Source organism: Ctenocephalides felis, unplaced genomic scaffold, assembly GCF_003426905.1.
Source record: "Ctenocephalides felis isolate EL2017-DRISC unplaced genomic scaffold, ASM342690v1 CF-g0.4_SCAFFOLD_01886, whole genome shotgun sequence".
Classification (NCBI taxonomy): Eukaryota; Metazoa; Arthropoda; class Insecta; order Siphonaptera; family Pulicidae; genus Ctenocephalides; species Ctenocephalides felis.
The window spans coordinates 50,334,820-50,355,131 of NW_020538040.1; the positions used below are offsets into that span (position 1 = coordinate 50,334,820).

A 20,312-nucleotide genomic window follows, 5' to 3' on the forward strand; every position below is an offset into this window, starting at 1 on the left:
AAAATGATTGCTGAAGTCTATGTTTATTCAATATATTATATATACGTGTATATATATATATATATATATATATATATATATATACACGGCACTCTGGGTGCACGGTTCCCATACTACGCGGAGCTAAAAATCCGACATCCCTACGACTACACGGACTTCCTATTGCACGGCTTATGTTCAACAACCCATAAGTTCCTTGCACAACCTATGAGTGATTATAGGAACTTGATATCAAAAGGGTATTAATGTAAGTTTTGTTATCGACTTTTATCATTTAGACATGCCTGATATATAATAGCTGTCTAAGAACACGTTTGAACTGACTACTACTTTGAATGAGTTGTCTATCATATATGTCATATATGTAATTTTGTCCGAATTACTTCTACTTCAAGTTGTATTCCTTGGTCTCGATACAACACGATAAAAATGGTGCCATTTGTACTAACTCTGTGTCTCTCATAGCACGGTTCTCATACAGCACTATATAAGTTTCGATACTACGAATTAGCCTGAATTGTATGTTAATACGAGTTTTTTCATAGCACGTTCTCATACTGCACAGTACGCACTTGCCGCGTTAACTGAGGGTAGACTACAAAAATATTTGTTGTTTTATAACTTTTGAAAAATTTTAGTTAACAAGTTTTTCTTAAAACCCAACATATGGACGGTGTTGTTGAAACCTTGGTTTTATTGAGATTTTGTATATGCGTGGTCAAGTTCAGATGCTAACTTGAACAAAGCTTTATTTCTGTAAATATTTTCACTTGTCGTTTCTTTATATAAAATCTACGCATTTATCCAACTAGATCCAATATGTTGAAAAATGCCTGAAGTGACAACGTACAACTTTTCGACTTCATGTTGCACTTTTTTATCATCTGGTCTACGCCAATTTTGTACTAATTGAAAATTTAATAGATAAACTTAGGACAAACACATTTTTTGGATTACTTTTATAGACTGATAATAAAATTTGATTTATGCAATTTGCTTCAAAATCTCTGAAAGGATTCATTCAGCTGTAAAACAACTAATTTTTCAAGTTGAATTGAACAATCTCTCTTTTCATCTTTTACACTTCTATTATATAGAGTAGGGCGGGGCACAAATATCCCATTTGACTTTCAGTAATAATATTGTGAAAACCAAACCTATTATATCACAACAAATAACACATATCAAACAATCAACTATTTGGCTGCTTTTTTGCTCTTTTTTGAAAATTTGTCGCTTTATGCTTTTTACCCCATCGGCGCGGTAAAATGGGACGGCCAGGAGGCAAACAGGTCCAATGTTTTAGTCTCAATATTAAAGATATTTAACAAATAATAGCTGCAATATTCAACTAATGCAATTCAATATAAATGTTGTGGGTAGATTTTTTCCAGAGATAACAATGTTTATAATGAATCTGAAAGTTGGAATAACTATTTTTTTAATTTATCTCTTGTAAAATGGCTTTTGTGAAATTAATTCAGTTATCATTAATTCATTATCATTTATTGTCTGTACTTTTGCCATAGTAAAAGTTAAGTTGGTCTTTTTTATCTCACCCACGTGTAAGTTTTCATGTAGATTGAATATAATTTGTTTTGATAAAACTAACAATACATTTTATGAAACAATTAATTAACGAATATTTAAAAATATATTGAGGTCTCGTAAATTAAACAACAATGCTCACAACCAAAAAAAGTAACAAAAACATTGCCTTTTATGTCCCGATAGTAACGTGGTGATAATCAAGGCTATGACTACACATCTTTTTCCTCTACTTTCAAGTATTGTTTTTAAAAAATTCTTAAATTACTTGTTTTTGAGATTGGTGGAGGACCTTTTTACCCGCGGACCTTTAAGCTCCGCTCTACCCTATATATGTATATGTATAAGTATATATATATATATATACATATGTGTGTGCGTGTGTGCGTGTGTGTGTCCGTTATTATCAGTACTTTGTATTATTAGGCAAGGGTATTTTACAGTCATAGTTATACCGCCCTATTAACATTTATATAAATCATTACTATAGTTTACCATCGAACAGTCCTCGATTTATTAAAGTATTATTTGTACATCGTTCAATCTTTCATGGTATATGGTTGAGCGGAGTTGCGACTAATTGGACCTGTACGCGAGTCCGATTTAGAATATAAGTTACATTTATAACATCGGCCGTGTTGTATAGGCGAACAAGAACGCCTTTTTCCTAAAAATAGTTGCATCATCACCTCGAGGCTCGATTTAATGGCCGATGTGTATTAAATAATGTACACACAACACAAAACACAAAGCACGCGAGCGCTCTGACCGAACGTACCTACTAAATCATTCCGGCTATTTATTGTTCAACTAAGATGGACCTGCTAGTTGCATCTTCGGATTTGTTACTCTTTTGGTCCACTTCTTGGTCGTAGGTATATTTGTTGCTTAAGTAAGGTTAATAAACAAATTTTTACAAAACAGTAAACAAAATGATTATCGTGCTCTTATCCACGCTGTAGCGCAACGTTTCGATTCTTTTTAAATTATAGAGAACGTTTTTACTAAGCGTATGAATTAGGGTTTGTCGGTTTTAAAAACCGGTTTTAAAAACCGGTTTTTGGCGAAAATTATGGAATTCGAAAACCGGTTTTTTAGTAGAAAAGTCGAAAATATATTAATTTAGATTTTTATACCAGAGTAAATATTAATTTGAATCAGTGTGACTTCTTGAAGAAGTAACTTCCTCTACTTTGAGTAGAAAAAAAAAGTTTTTAGCCCTAGAAGCCACAAATAAAGAACAAAAAACTTAGAATTATTATATCAGGCTTTAAAAGCAATTAAACTAGTTCAGTCGCAAGGGAGAGAGTATTTTCTACTTTGGGAAATTTTGTGTGTAAACAAAGGACGCTTTTAAATAACAAATCGATGAACGTTCTGAGTTTTTTTAAATCATCTTACTGAACAAAAAAATAATTAGAATTTTTAAAATTAATTAATCAAAATTGCTCGGAATAGAAAAAACTCGGGGTTTAGCTGAATTGTTCTCAAAACTAAAATTGATATTAACAAGCATGTATGTATCTTCTTATTTAAAAATGTATTATTTTTAATTATTCGAAAACTTTACTTTCACTATCATGAAAATATATATCCACCAACATAAAATATAAATATAAAATCACGAATAATTATTTTCAATGTTCTTTAATCCAGAAAACTATTTTTTTGTTCTACTAATTAAAATTAAAATAATTTTGTTTACTATTCATAAAATTAAACAATAAATAAATTCAGTCAAATACTGCTTTAATTGCTGATAATTTTTGTTATTACAAAATATTGGAGCAAAAATTTATTTTCTATATGATATTCGAAAACCGGTTTTCTGGTAAAATTAAAATTCGAAAACCGGTTCTGAAATGTCGGTTTTTGTATAAACCCTAGTATGAATCTATATTAAAAAATAGTGCCGCATTGCATTATGTCTTAAAAGGCAAATTGCTGAACTTTCCGTACCGTAATTAAACATGCGAGAAATAAAAATATTCATTAATAATTGATAAATATTTGTCAATGATTAATAACGATTGTCTAAATATTTTCAAATAATTATTATAAATAATACTTCTAATTTAATCCTTCGTATTTTGAAGATCTAGTATCTATAATATAAGTGCATATTGGGAAACGATCACCATTTATGATAACGTGACAAGAACCGGAAAGATGATAAACAAAAAGTAATTAGAATACATACTACTCAGAATGCGTCTGAGGACCCTATCTCATATTTCTTATTTTGTTCATATAAACATTTTGAAATTAAATTGCAAAAATAAAATATTTATTTCAACTATAAAAAGAAAAAAATTTAAAATTCTGAAAAATTTCAAAAATTTGATAATATGTAAAACTTGATCAGTTTGGATTTTTCTATTGTTTTTTCAAAATTTTGAAGTCCTTAGACCTGTCTTTCTCAGAAACGAATCATTTCTTCACACCGTCGACACTAGCAATATGTTCTTCGAATCATTATAATATGATGATCTGTTATCTTAATAACTGCATGACCATTTTGAAACACTTGAATCTGCCTTACAATTAGCCGAAACTTAATTAGCAGAACTCCTATTCAATATAAATCAAATGTTTTTTGAGCCAATCTAATCGGATGCTCTTTTCTTTCAGAAGGTGCTATTTTTCGCGCTTTGTGCTCCGAAAGGGCTGGACCTGCCTTTGCCAATGAGAACGTCATTACGAATCGATTGTTTTTAGAATTCAGATCTGTTGATCCATGCTGCCGAAATCGTGGACGAAAATTATATCCAAACATTCACACACGCACATACGTACATCCATTTTTAAGGTATGCCAAAATATTTAAAAACCTTTAAAACGTAAAAATGTGTGAAAATTTATATTTTCGATGTTTTTACGATTACTATAACTTACCCTACGGAAAGGTAATAATTTCGAAAATGTTTGGTGGTAAAATGGTTGCCAGAAGATGAAAAGATTAAAAGTATTGCTTCATAGTTCTATAAAATGCATTTGTTTTAATAAAGTGGAAGGTAGAAAAATGATAAAACAATACATTTATAGTCACTTAACATGGTCTATTTGTATTAAACCAAATTTAGTATAAAATGACAAAGAAAGATATGACAACATTGCAAATTAAATTTGTTAATTATTATATAATATAATTAAATTAATATATATATATATATATATATATATATAAACAGTTTAATATCGAAAGAGTTGCATATTTAACAATACATAGTCTCACTTAGTTAGATCGGTTTTTTGCACCTTCGTGTAATCTCCATACTGATGTTTTCTGCAAAGGATAGCACTTGCAACCAATATAAAAGGTAGTGCACTCAACATGGCAATTATTACCACATCAAATTCATCTTCCGTCTCGCAATCAAGGGCTTATAAAAAAAACACCGCAAAACTTTAGAAATTTACACTGGATGAAATGTTTTATCATACTATTTTTAAACAGAAGCATCTTCAAAATATTGTCAAAATGCTGTGGTGCACATAATTACACCTAAATAATTTTTAATTATTTGCTTACCTTTATTAAACGATTTGTTTTCATTTTCATGAAATGCTTCTAATTGTATATGGAATAGTTCTATTGTACTCGAAAAAATGTTATTTTCTCTTTCTTCATTTTTAAATTGATGTGGTCGTTCGCATTGATAAGAAAAATTCTTGGGTGCAGAGATACGAGAACCGAAGTACTCCAAGGCAACAGTCTCTAAATTTTGCAAAAATAATAAAACTATGGAAAAACTTCTCATATATATTTCTATATTTTAATTATTTTGATTACTGGAATCTATGCATACAAAAAATGTAGTTATCGGTATTGATCTTTTTTGGCGGCTCATAAGGAATTATATATTTATATATTGTATATTTGCAGAAATTCTAGAGAAAGCCGTCTAAAAAAAGAGTAGCAAGGAATAGAAGGTTAAGAAGTGCGATTAATAAAAAAATGATGTGAGATACGGGTAATTTGATATCATGCAGATACCTATATGCATGATTTGCATTTTTACTTTTAAATATATGCCAGTGGTCATAACAAAACAGAGATAAAGCAATTCTACAAACTGGAAGTTAGTCTGAAAAGTAAGAAAAAGTTTGAGGAAATTTTATAGTTTTCGGATTTGTATGTTACCGGAAATATGCTGGTTAATTTTTCCTGCATTCTGAAAATCATAATATGCTGATGAACCATAGGAAAGATAAAATATAGAAAAAGAGAGAGATAATAGGGGTCTAATAAGAAAAGAGTTGAAAACAAAAATTAACAATTCGTATGATAAAGAAAGAATTTGGAGTAAAATATTGAATGTTGATAAAAGTTGATTTTGGTATACAACATCGGTAGTCTGGAAGATCTTAAGTATGTAGATCCTAGGATTTGGACAAATTTAATAACAATTTTAGACGATAATGGAATAAGGTAAAGTTGGGTAGAAAAAATATTATTTTCAGATCAAACACAAAAGATACAAATTTACAGGTGACAGGGCGATCTCACTTTGTATACCCAAAATTTTCTGCCACGATTCTGCATTTACAATTTGAAAATAAGGTCGAATAAAATATGAGCAAATACCAACTCGGATTTGAACAAATCGGTGCAAAAGACAAATTGTATAAAAGTCAAAAAATGTATGTCCGAATGTATGGATCAAAAGTAACAGACTCTACAGAAAATGTAATGTAAAGTTGGTACAGAATATAGAAAAAAGGCACAGAGCAAATAACAATTGAGGAAGAACACAAATATTTAAAAAATGGTAAAAACTGGTAAGACTTTTTAAGAAAAAAGTGCCTACTACGTGAAGCCATCGAAAGTTAATTAAAATTTAGGATGTAGATGGATGGATATGATATAATTACACCAGAAAATGTACAGAAATATATGAATTGAATATGTTTATGTGTATGTATGTATATGTATACGTGTATGTATATGTATATACACATATGAGTAATCATTTTCGAATTCAGAAACTGTAAAAAATTTCAAAATAAAACATGAAAGTATTTAAGAAAATTTCACAATTTCTTAAATCATATTGAAATTTTGCTATAAAGTATACTAACCTAAACCGTTTTGAATAAAATTGCCATCTAGGTTAACCTCTATTCTATTTAAAGTATAATAGTTAGTGGTGCTATTCAGATAAAATTCCAAATTTAAGGTGCTTGACTTATTGGAGTGAATATTTAACCAAGCCAAAGTGATATATTGTTCAGATTCATCGCAGTTTCCTGTGATCGTTTTAGCATCTGCAGGGATGTCGATTGATGTATGAATTGCGGAGTTATCTATGACATAAAACACAGAATATTAGTAAACCATTGGTAAATAATTTATATTAAATTACTATATTCACAGACTTGTGTCTAAATATGTAACATTTAACTGTGCAGCCATTCTAATAATAATACAAGTGTTATTTGTGGTTGTGTTAATCCATCTCCAATTTCCAATTTGAGGCCCTAATGTTGCATTATCGTCATCCTGTATTTCTAACGTCGTAATGTTGTCGAAAACCGTAGTTTCTTCTATTTGGTGCAAATTATTTATGGTACCATCTTTTGCCTGAAATGCCTCTGTAATATAGTATTAGTTTCTATCAAGACTGAAGTATTATTATCGTTATATAAGGTTCTTTTAATATTGGTTTATGTAAAGTTTTTTTTAAAGCTTTAAGGGCCAACATTTGATAAATGCACAGAAATCGATTTACTTAATAAAATTTAAATCCAGTCTATATTTGAGGTGTAACCACTTTTTTTTATTTTCAATAATTTTTACTCAGTAGAGTACAGTATTCCAAAATTTTATTTCATACCTGATGCCAAAAAAATTACGGTAAATGCGTAGACGCAGACAATACACTTCATACTTTTACTTTTATATTTACACTATGCATCTATTTAATAAATTTTCTTCGAATAGTATTAATAATATATAAATTATTCTTTTCACACATAAGGTGGTTAATAATGGTATTAAATGTAAAAATCTAAATAACTTCCAGCGAATACCGTCACAGTAATGTTATAAATATAAACTGCTCTAGAACAACAACGCGTTAGTGCACTAAGTTTGAGATTTGAATTTGTAAACAGTTAAAGTATTAAATTCTAGCTTTGTTTTTATTAGATAAGACTTTAATCGCTATGGCGAATGAAAAAAGTGAAGTAAAATATATTCAAAAATTTTGGCATTTAGTCAATAATAATAACTTAATAATAGCAAAAAATAAAAATAAGTGATTATAATCTTCATATTTATTAAATTGCTGAAAAATTATTGTCCTTATGGTAAATTCATAGACGTTCGATGTGTAGATCTGTAGTCAAATTGTACTAATACAAATATGATTTGTAAAAACAAATATGATGGTATGGAATATAATGCAAAAATTTTGTCAGTGGCGAAATACACTAGGTAAGCGACGCCAATAAAAATAAAACTAGTTGGGTGTATGGCATCGTGCCCTAAGGCAAATTGCTGGAACTTCCCGTGTACAGTAAAGAAATGTTCGAGGAATATTGAATGTTTTCAAATAGATTATTATAAATATTGTAACATTGACTAATATTTATAAGAATTATATAAACTAAATTGCAAAGTTGAAATTATTTGTTTGAAGTACATTAGAACTTTAATCAGAATTAAAAATAAAATCTGAATTATTTTCGACATACAAAAAAAAATTTTTTTTTTTAAAAAATGAAAAAAAATTGAAACAAAATTTATTTTTGTCCAAAATCAATAATTTTGTTAAAACAAGCAGAAAGTTCTTTGAATCATTTAAATCGGACGCTTAGTTCTCTCAAAAACTGCCATTTTTTGCACATTTAGCTCTGTATCTTTGAAATGGCTGAGCCTGCCTTTGCCAAAAACTAATAACCACTTCTCCCAATCATTACTAATTGAATGTTTTTTAGATCATTCAAATCGCATGCTCCGTTCTCTCAAACCCACACACACACACGCACACATCCATTTTTTCTGAGGTGTGCCAAAATGTTCAGAAACCATCAAAACGTCGAGAATTGCAAAAATGTTTTCGATTTTTGGATGATTACAATAACTTACCCTACGGGAAGTTAATAAATACTTTAAAATCTTTTTAAAAAAAATCTTAATAATCAAACTTTTAATACCGTACAAAATTTACAATAATTTTGTTTTTTGATATTCATTTATAAAACGGGGAAAGAGTCTAGTATGTTTCTTTTAAACAATTAAGTTCATATTCTACCACTTCCGTCCAATTATGTATACATGTGTGTTCCGTAACATGTATGTGTCGTCATCTCGAATAATTTGGGCAAAATGCTTGAGCGGAGCAAATGGATCTTTGCTATATGCAACACCTGGAATTTGAACCACGACTAGTAATGAATTCGTTACAAGCATATTGCAAGTAAAATAGTAATTGCCTGTTAACAACTTTCTATACAATTACTGTTAATTAACTGCCTATTAGTAAATAGTAAATTCTTGTGCCTTCTCGTTATGTAAAATACTAACCAAAAAAACAACTTTATTGAAAATGCTTGAGAATATATATTGCTAAAATATTACTACTATAGTTACTAGATTCTAACTTGAATCAGGCTAAATTCTAATCGGGGTTCAACTTGAAAGTTACTAGATTCCTACCGGCAGGAAGTTAATAATTTAATTTAGACTAAAATTCACAAAACTGTCCAAAAGCCAAGCGGATTCTAACTAGATTTCCAACTATATTCTAATCAGGTTCTAACTTGAATATCACTCTAACTGAACTTAATTCTAATCAGATCTATAAAATCCTCATGATACTTTCGTTAGATTCTTGCATTTTTTTTTGATTTTAACTAGATCCTTTTTGGATTCTCTATTTAAATTAAAATTGGATTTTAATCGTATCCTAACTAAGTCGTATAAGATTTTTACTAGCTTCTTATAAGAAACTACTATAAACGATTAATAAATAAACTAGTGGTGTGTATGGCATCGTGCCTTAAGGCAAATTACTGAAACTTCCCGTACCGTACGAAATGTTCGAGTAATATTAAATGTTTTCAAATAGATTATTACAAATAAATACTGTAACATTGTTCAATATTTATAAGAATTATATAAACTGAATTGCAAAGTTGCAAATATTTGTTTAAAGTATATTAAACTTAAGTCAGAATTACAATTAAAATTTGAATTATTTTCAATATATAAAAAAATATTTTTTGAAAAAAAAATTGAAACAAAAAATTTTCTCAAAAGCAATTATTTTGTTAAAACAAGCAGAAAGCTCTTTGAATCATTCAAATCGAACGCTTAGTTCTCTCAAAAACTGCCATTATTTGCACATTTAGCTCTGTATCTCCGAAACCACTGGATCTGCCTTTGCCAAAAACTAATCACCACTTCTTCCCGTCATTAAGAATTGAATGCTTTTGGATCATTCAAATCCGATGCTCCTATCGCTCAAAAATTTCTATTTTCTGCATTCTTTGCTCCGTATCTCCTAAATGGCTAAATCTGCCTTTGTCAGAAACTAATCAGCACATCTCCCTATCAATAGGAATCGAATGTTTTGTGAACGTGGACAAAAAATTGTATCCATACATACATACATACATACACACACACATCCGTTTTTTCTGAGGTATGCCAAAATGTTCAGAAACCTTCAAAACGTGAAGAAATGTAAAAATTTTCAATTTCGATTTTTGAACGATTACATTAACTTACCCTACGGAAAGTTAATATGTATAAATGATTTTCTTATAGTATTATTATCAGACTCTTATTGGATACTTGCTAAATTCTAATTAAATTTTTACTACATCCTTATTAGGATCGAACTAGTCTATGTAATTGAATAATTTCTTGATTCTTATTAGATGCGGACTAGATTCGCATTGTATTTTTGCCTTCTCTCTCTATACATATATATTTGTATATGTATATATAAGGTTGTCAAATATCTCCCTTCCGTGTATATATATATATATATATATATATATATATACGTGTGTGTGTACTGTATTTTGTAAAAATCCGACACAATGAATCACTAAAGTCTCTGTGCACCAATCTTTTACGAAAAACAGAGTTAATTTTTTTAATAAACTAGTCAATCTTATCATGAATAATAGCTGTAATATTAATCATAATTAATAATAATTATTATTATTATTTGTTTGCAACGTGGCTTAAGAACGTACTAAAAAATAATAGAGTCAGTGTTTAAAATTATAATTCACATTTTATTCTAATTCTAGATTATTTATTCTAATACATTATCACTTACAATTAGGCATATAAATAAAAACATTACCTTAATTATGAAAAGTTAATGTTATAAAAAATGTATTAAGTACTAATATAAACTATATAAGTTTTGCGTTTGTTCAACATTATAAGTGTTTAAATAAATAATCTTAATATTTTTGATACAAAATTTTTGTTCCTTAACTTCTAATTCTAACTAATTTATGCTAGTTTTTCTATTACTAACAAGCTTAATGCTAATTCATATAATAGTATCTAAATTCTGGTCACTGATTTGATCCAATCCCTCTGATCGGCCACTTTAGCATACACTCCTGGCACTTTTGGTTGCGCGCATCCTCTGCCCCAGGACACAATTCCGATAAGTTTGCCGTTAGCGATCATCGGCCCACCTGAGTCGCCCTGGCACGAATCCTTACCGCCGGCGTCGACCCCGGCGCAGATCATGCGATCTGTGATCGTGTCTACGCCGTAGGCAAGAGAGCAGCGCTCGGTTGAAATCAAGGGAACGGCGACGGCTTGTAGAGTCGATGGTAGAGGGCCACCGGACTGTGGGGAGGAAATAGAAATTTTAAACTAGTGGGTACGCCACTGTTTTTTTAAGAAAAATTGCTGAAAATCTGCGTCATTTATAACTTTCTAAAATTCCCAAAAATTTTTTTTCAATTTAAAAAAAATCTCAAGGTAATTTGAAATATCTTGTTAAACAGCTGGACTATGAGACCGTCTTCTTCTAATAGAAATGTATTATTGTATTTATTTATTGCTAATGAAATCTGAGTGCTAGAGAAAATTATGCGAATTTACTTTTTAACCTGTCCAATATGATTCATACTGAGATTACATTTTAGATGTATTAATAATTGAGGGTCCGCGGATAAAAAGGTCCACCACTGAACTCAAACACTAGTAAAGTTAAGAATTTTTTAACAACAATATTTGGAAGTAGAGGGAAAAAGATGTATAACCAGCAATCTCCGATTTGACTTGATTCTTACGTTGTTGCAATCGGGAAAAAACGGCAATGTTTGCAAATCTATAGCAGTCTTTCGTTGTTATTTGTTTTGGTTGTGACGTTGTGAGCACCGCTTTTTAGTTCGCGAGACCTTAATATAATTTTCAAATAAACGTTATTTAGTTGTTTCATAAGATGCATTGTTAATTTTAACTTAGATTGAACAGTTTTTTATATAACCTCTATAAAATCTTACATCTGGGTGGGGTAAAATGTACCAACTGAACCTTGTCCTGGCAAAGATGGAAAAAAATTGGTAAATAAAAAAGTAAATTATGTTAAAAAAAAGCAGTTTTACAAAAGATATTATAAATGAATAATTATTCCAACTCCGCTGATGACAAAATACAACATCAAGATTATTTACATTGTTATCTCTAAATTTATGGGCTCGTCCGTAGGTAAGCGATTAAGAGCGACGGGACTTGTTTCAGAGGTCCCGGGTTCGATGCCCACTTCGAGCAGCCTGTTGTCAAGCAGCAGTGACAACGATTTTTACTTGAAAATATAGATAGCAATATGTTTCCAAGTAAAAATAGCCCTTGCCCGGCATTGCTGCACCAATAAAATGTCAGCCCTCTTAGATTAATTCTAATAACAAAAAATCATCAAATATGGATGGATCAACCCTTGGGTTACTATCTAAAAAATACGGAGTAAGGAGAAGTTTCAGCGCAACAGCTCATAGGACGTAATGTTCTGATTGCTGTTCAAAAACAAAAAGAAGAAGAATGAAATTTATATTTTGCATTGGTTGAATCATGTAGCTATTATTTTGTAAAAATCGTTCTAAAATTAAAATAAAGCATTGGACCTGTTTACCCCTTGGCCGTTCCAATTTGCCCTCTCTAAGGGGTATAAATACAAAGTATGAAACACATTTCTACAATAGTGAATTATAGCTGGGAGTTCTACTGAACATAGTCAGATAGTTGTTTGTTTGAAATGTGTTATTTGTTGTGATATAATTGGTTTGGGTTTCACAATTTAAATGCTCAAAGTCAAATTGGACCCCGCCGAACCCTACATCTAAAGTGTAATCTTAATTATGAATTTATGGCACTTACAAAAATCATAATTAATTATAATTATAATTATTCAATATAATATAATTATAATTATAATTATAATTAACATAACATTTTTGAATGGACGCTTTCTAAAGGCCACTTATTATTTTAAGTGATTTCTATATTCTAATTAAGTAAGTTTTGATTTTACGTCATTAAAATTTAAAAAAAACTTACTGAAAGTGTGCCCCAGCCAGTTATGGTGGTCAGCAATCCTTCTTTGAAGTTTTCACCTTGTTGTGGCAGCATAATAGCTCTTGTAGATATAGACTGCCTAATGAGTTTGGCCATTCGAAGTAACGAGTAGTCGTAATCGATATGTTCTGCATTATATTTTGGATGTACGAATATTTCTGCGACATCGATTACAGTACCATTTCGATCACGGAACGAGCTCCCGACTCTGATTGAGAGGACTCCTGGATTTACTGACCTATTTGGAAATATGTAAATATTATTGCATTTTGTTTTGATTTTTTTTTGCAGAATTAGAAGAGATCAGAGTATTATAACCTAAGACTTCCTGGTTTATTTTTACAACAATTTTTTATTCTAGGTAAATAGATTTTATACATACGCAGTGCAATGAGCTGCTGTTAAGATCCATCCTTCGCCTATTATGGAACCACCACACGAATGCCATCCATAGCGCATAATTGATACTTGATGAGGATGATCTTCAATTCTTGTTTCGTAGCCTCCGACTATCCGACTATCTTTTAAATGTGGTCTAATGGCACCTAAATTGACCAAAATGGTATAAATAGGAAATCATTTAAAAATATTTTCAGAATTCATTTTATATCTCTACAGAATTTAACTAAGTAAACAAATTAAATAAATATGTAAAACGTAAACAAATTATGTAAATATGTGTACATAAAATAACTGAACTTACAGTTAACCACTGCAATTGCCGATATTAGTAATATTTGTAGAAACATCATAAAAATAAAAATAACCAATTTTATTAAAAATAAAAAAATGTTAATATATCGTCAAACTTCCCTGTATTAATTTGATGCTTAATGACCGTTTCATCTAGTATTTATATACTAATTCTTATCAAATCTCAGCACCAGTGATATTCATGTATTGCTTCAGAATGTCAACATCGATGATGTGCAGTTAAAATAATTGTGTCGAGATACTTATTATCGGAAAATTCATCAATATAAACATACTTGTGTCATCACACCTGTTCAACAATCAATAACATTCTTAGAAAACATTTAGAAAAAATGCAGTCAAAATAATTAGCGTTGATAATGTTAAGATAAGATAATAATAAGGAAATAACATGTTGTAAACATTTCATTTTAGCAATCTCTATTCAAGTAAAAATTGCGCAAGAGAAATCAATCAAAATTGATATCAGTTTATATCAATTTTTAATATTAGTCATGTTTAATAGTGATGAGTAAATATTCGTTTTGGCACTTGTATTTTAAAAATATCGTGTGGGCCGTATAAAAAAATATTTTATATGGCTGTGGATCTTTTGACCATTAAGCTATTTATATATTTACATAATTTTATTTGCATTTCATGAATTTATAAATTAATCTTATTATTATAAATGAAGGTATGATATAATGTTCTGCATATCAATATTGTTGATAGACGTCAAAATTTGCAGCATTTACTGAAAAAAACGATAATTTTCTCCTGCAGCTTCTGGAAGTCGTTAACTTAAAAATATAGAAGCTACGAATCATTACAGACATTTTTAATTATTGCATTTAAGTACAATCTGGACAAGAAGACAAGAATAATAGTCTTAGCCTTAAATAGTTTAGCCTTAGTCATATTTATAATTATTATATTTATTTCTGAGCTGACATAACTAGTCTGTATGTGTGAAAAATAATGTGTAATTTATTTTCATCTGAAAAATTATAGAAGAAAATGAAAATATAGTAAAATGTTACAATTATAAAGATTACAATGCTATATGTAGATTTTCTGCCATACATTTAACAATTGAGATTATAAAAAACCAATTAAAAAATAAGTTTAAGATTTTTACTCCTTCTGATATGAAAAATATTAATGCGAAACTTAATGACGAATATATATAAAATTCGATAATTATACCATTAAACCAAATAAACAAATTATTAATTTATCTAATGAACATGTTGACTAGCACTCGTAAATGTTTCCAAACGAGTACTTAAAATAATTATTGCAACACATTAAGAGCTCTTCATACTAGACTACATTGTATCATATCGAGCTTAAAAGTAGGTACAAAAATTTTGGATATTATACGCTTGGAGATGAAAGAATACTCTAAATGTCTAGCCTGGTTGTCAAACATTTCTATAATATTTGTAAAAGTAATATTGACTAATCCCAAAATATTATTGTTTCTCTAAAACTGCATAATAATTGGCCTGTTTAACCTTTCTTTTCTGTTATAGTATAAAATATTTAGGTATGTTCATTGATTCAAAATTTATCTGGAGATCTCACATTGACAATAAGATAGTATTAATGAAAATTAAACAATATATTAAAGAAAATCCAAACTCCCTCTAGACAAGATTGTACTAATTAACGAGACTGTCGTAATTCCAATTTTATATAAGGTATCAAAATTTAGGCATGCGCTTGCAAAAAATATTTTACGTATTTTAGCCATCCGAGAGCAGCCCACTATCTGAGGACTGCATCGGACCTCATTAAGAAGACTCAAAAATAAATGGTTTTGTGACCTCCTAAACCTATAAATAAATGGTGTCTGATTTGTTTCAAATTTATTACTAGATTTTATTCACTAAATTATTCTTATTTAATCTAGGTTTGTGTTATATATAATTTATTTTGTATTTTTTATATTCTCTTGTTTTTTGATCTTCCATTTTATGCATAAAACCTTTTTCCGATTTTTTTCAAAAAGCACAAATTTCAATAATACAAAAAGTAATTAGTAATAGAAAATTCATTGGTTAACAAATTAGGTACTATATTTGTATGAGTTGGTAGTAACAAACTGTCAACATGCTATGTGTTTGGTGTGCGATCGGGCGTTGTACACATCAAACCTAACCTACAAAACGCACAAGCATCAAATAACAATTTTGCCATAAGTGCAACTTCCTGATGTCTAACACATACTAAATATAGGTTTATATTATACGCATGATCTCACAGCAAATATATAGCTTCTTGACAGTTCGTTACTACTACCTCATACGAATACAGACCCATAACACAGCATTACCGGAACATTTTTAGGTTATCCTAGAATTGGTCCCTTATTAATTTCGAATTCTTTTCTTGTATGTTGAAGTGATTGCATCTAATCGGGAGTAATATAGTAATCATATATCAACTGTAACAATTTCTCTCGTATATACCACACATCAGTCGCTTTCTCTTACGGTTATCTTACATTACTTACTACAATTTATGCGCATTACATATCACTCACTTTCTTTCGTGTGTATATTGCACATTACTCGCTTTTCTTTATTTATCAGAGATTTTCATATATCTATCTTAGCTATAGTAATATTACTTTCTATATCTCTTTCTAGCATTATTTTATCAATCTGGCAAATACCTACACTGCTTGTTCTCTGTCAATTATACCAAACTATTTCTCTCGTACATATTACAAAGCACTCACTTGCTATTATACACAATTTGCATTGCTCGCTCAATTTGAAAAACATCACACATTACTTTTACTTTCGTGATTATTTCTAATCACCACTCTTCCTCTTTTATACAAATCTCGTAACTCATCTATACAAATAACTCACCTTCCCTTCCAGCATGTCAAAGTTTACTTATTGAATATAATTTTCACTCTATTTTGAACATCAATTAAACATATCGTAATTTTCTATTTTTGTCGATCTTTGCCCAAAAGTAATCAGCATGATTTCCCAATAATCGCGATTGCTTGCCAAGTTTCATAGAATATCTTTTAAATGTTTGAAATTGGTTCAGTCGTTTTTGAGAAAACGTCGACGAAAGGTTCACACAATCCCTGTCATATATATATATATATATATATATATATATATATATATATATACATATACTTCTTCCATATTAGGTATCATTCGATACAGAATAAGTCGAAACGTCGAGAAAACATAAAATTGGCAAATCGGTTTCTGTCGCGAAAACATAAACTTCTTCTTTGGGCAGTTAAAACTAATAATGTAGTATTATAAAAAATAGTCTTATTATCTTGATATATTAATATTTAAATGTTCAGATATTTTGATTTTTTTGTTTCATCAAAAAAAAGAACGGATGAGATGGTCGTCAGCACCGAGTCTTGAAAAGCTGGGAATTGAAGAACTGCAGAAGAGCTTAGACCGACGGCAGCACTTTTGGGATGTCTCAGTGAAGGGTAGATGGACGCATCATCCTAGACATAAGATCAAAAGTTGAATCAGATCCACAAAAAGATCAACTATTATCTTACATAGTTGTTGCCCGGGCACGGCTGTCTTTGTGCATACTTACGGCTTGAAGTCCAATAACTTACTGGAGTTCGAATTTTTTTAGAAGCCATTTTTTGCGGAGCATGTTTTATTCTTGTGCTCACGGTGCGCAACTTGGTGATATAGAGACATCGTTGGATAGGAGAATTACACCACCTTTAGTAGTGGAAGCGATGTTGACATCAAACGCCATTAGCACATTTGCAAGACAAATCCTTGTAAACTTGCGTTCTATAAAAATGAAGAAAGCGAATGAGTAGTAGTTAGTAGCTACCCTGCAAAAAATGCGGGCGCAATGTCGAAAGGGCGCTATCACACGTAGTTTTTCATATTGTTTCAATAGCAAACTGTAAAAACAGTTAAAAAATAGGGAAAAGTTTAATAGTAGTTACTCCATTGAGTGATTTTCTAGTTGAGAACATTCCTTTTGGTCAATTTTATTTAATACTTCCTCAGCTTGAATTTCTGCTAGAAGACCACTAAAGTCATACTAAAATGGTTAGATCCGTGGCTTCTAACCTTTGGTGCGCACCCCTCTTTATTAATAACAGTGCTAGGATATAAAAAGATTAAAATAATAAATTATTATTATTATATCCTATCTATGTTTTAGAATTACGTTTAGTCATCACATTTGTTGAAAATTTTTGCAGGAGTATATTTAAGTAGGTATATTTATGGTATTACATGTGAGTGTGAGTGTGTGTGATTGCATTTATATCAATGATTTCAGCATGTTCACTACTTCATGCATATTCAAATAGCTGTTAACAAAACAAGTAAGTATTTTTTTCGTTATCATTCCCTGCAACATAATAAGTGCATCAAGAACCTGTATGTTAATATATAATGGACCACTGATAATTCAAACACATTACACTACAATAAACATAATTTCAAAAGCATATCAAACAGGATAGAAGTTCACTCAAGTGCAAGTGTACGCTGTTAATACTGGTAAACATATAGAAGTTACAAATGATTTAATTTTTACACTTTGAAATGTTTTCTTAATAGAACTTTGTTCTTATTGTTAGCAATTTAATTCTATGCTATGTGCGAACTTTGACGCCATTGATGGCCATAAAGCGTCTTTTTCAGATCAATGCATAATTTTTATGTTTATCAGTATTTTCTCTATATTTATCAAATTAGTATATTTAATGGCTCTCCCGTGAATTGGTGGTTAGAGCTTATGGGATTTCAGTCAGAGGTCCCAAGTTTGACCCTTCTCGGGGCCAACAACCAGTTCGGAGATAGCTTTATGCTGCCAAGTAAATATAGCCCTTACCCGACATTACTGCATCAATAAATTCGTTACTTTTAAAAAATCTAAAAATTGTAATTTTTAAATTTATCACATAGAGATAGAACAGACTTGGGTTCTGAAATATTCCAAAAAAACTATCTGAAGAGTTTTGAGATGAAATGCTGGAGAATATGGAGAAAACCTAATAGGTTTCGAAACATATTTCTAAAAACAATTTCAGTCAATTCGAATATGAAACTGTTAAATTCTATATGGTTCTCTAGGTATTAAAGCCATAAAAAATGACCACAAAATCTACTTTGAGGGTGCTAGGATATAGAGCTGGAGAACAATGGAAAAGAAAAATTAGACCGGCGACATAGCTAATGAAGAGTGGTAAAAAAATGATGTAAGATAAGATTGCGAAAAAAAGCTGAAAAAGTATTATATTGGAAAAATCTGAATTTTTAGGACAACATAGAAAGAAAAATAAATGAACTGAGCGGACTAGGATGAAGAAGCACGAAAAATAAAATGTGGGATAAATAAAATATAGCGCTTTTAGGTCATTGTTTTGCTTCTTCGGTCAGGGTACAATAATGAATATAATATTAAATACCTATATGTATATGTATATATATATATATATAAGTTTTTTTAGCGTAAAGTTTTTATCTAATCTATAAAGATAATTGAATAATTAAAATTTGATTCGAATCACTATCATAAAATTGTTGCTGTTTTTACAGTAATGTGACATTTTGAATTATCGTGAGATAAAATGTTATATGCTGGTACGTTTCTTTTTTTAGGTCAATTGTCATATGTTTAGCAAATACTAAAATAATTTGTACAACCCTTGAATTAATTTTATAAGATTGGTTTTATTGTTAATGAATTAACTCTGTCATTCTGTTCGTATCAGTAAATCCGTTGATTGCAAACTCAGTACACATTCGGTATCCGTTGCATGCATTGTGATATAATTTTATTATAGTGACTTATACAGAGTGTCGTTTAATACTTTTAAGAAATATTACTACGTTAGTATCCTTAAAGTTTTGTTTATATAATTTGTGAAATATGGTAGAAATGTTTCTTACACATTGAGATTTTATTTTGCAAAAGTGAAATCGATTTGATACAATATTCAATTTTATGCATGATTGTGTATTGCATACACTCAATAACTGTATTTTGAGTAAAAAAAAATATTAGAAGTTTTTGAAAGAATTTTTATAATTTCCATTTCTATTTTACTATTTTCTGCATTTAACGAAAATTATTTAAAATACCGAAAGCTAAGTGTTGTTGATGACAGATTTAGACTTCCGGTTCGGAGACAATCTTATTTTAAAAGAAGAATAATCACTTGTAAGAAAATTTATTAAAATTATTTTGATATGTATATATGTATATACATACATATATATATATATATATATATATATATATATATATAACAGAAATGTACTCAATTCTAACAAGTCATATACGTCATATACAAGTAAGTCATATACGCACTTATGGTGTAACTTTATAAATAGAAGAAGTCACGTATATTTAGGTTGATTATTTTTTCCTAATTAAACTTTTAGATGAAAGTTGGAAATAATTTAGGTATTGTAATTCTAAGTAATATAATAAAAAATCATTTTAAAACTAATAAGCTCAAATAAAA

General features: G+C 29.6%; 1 protein-coding gene across 1 annotated transcript; it reads right to left on the reverse strand.

Annotated features, from left to right (window-relative positions):
- Positions 1–11,083: 11,083 nt before the first annotated feature.
- LOC113375045 (trypsin-7-like) lies at positions 11,084–17,575 on the reverse strand. Its single transcript, XM_026614998.1, has 5 exons — positions 17,487–17,575; positions 14,098–14,111; positions 13,491–13,653; positions 13,091–13,346; positions 11,084–11,377 (listed from the first exon to the last, which is right to left on the reverse strand). The coding sequence occupies exons 1-5, from the start codon at positions 17,573–17,575 to the stop codon at positions 11,084–11,086; spliced, it is 816 nt and encodes a 271-aa protein (XP_026470783.1).
- Positions 17,576–20,312: the final 2,737 nt, after the last annotated feature.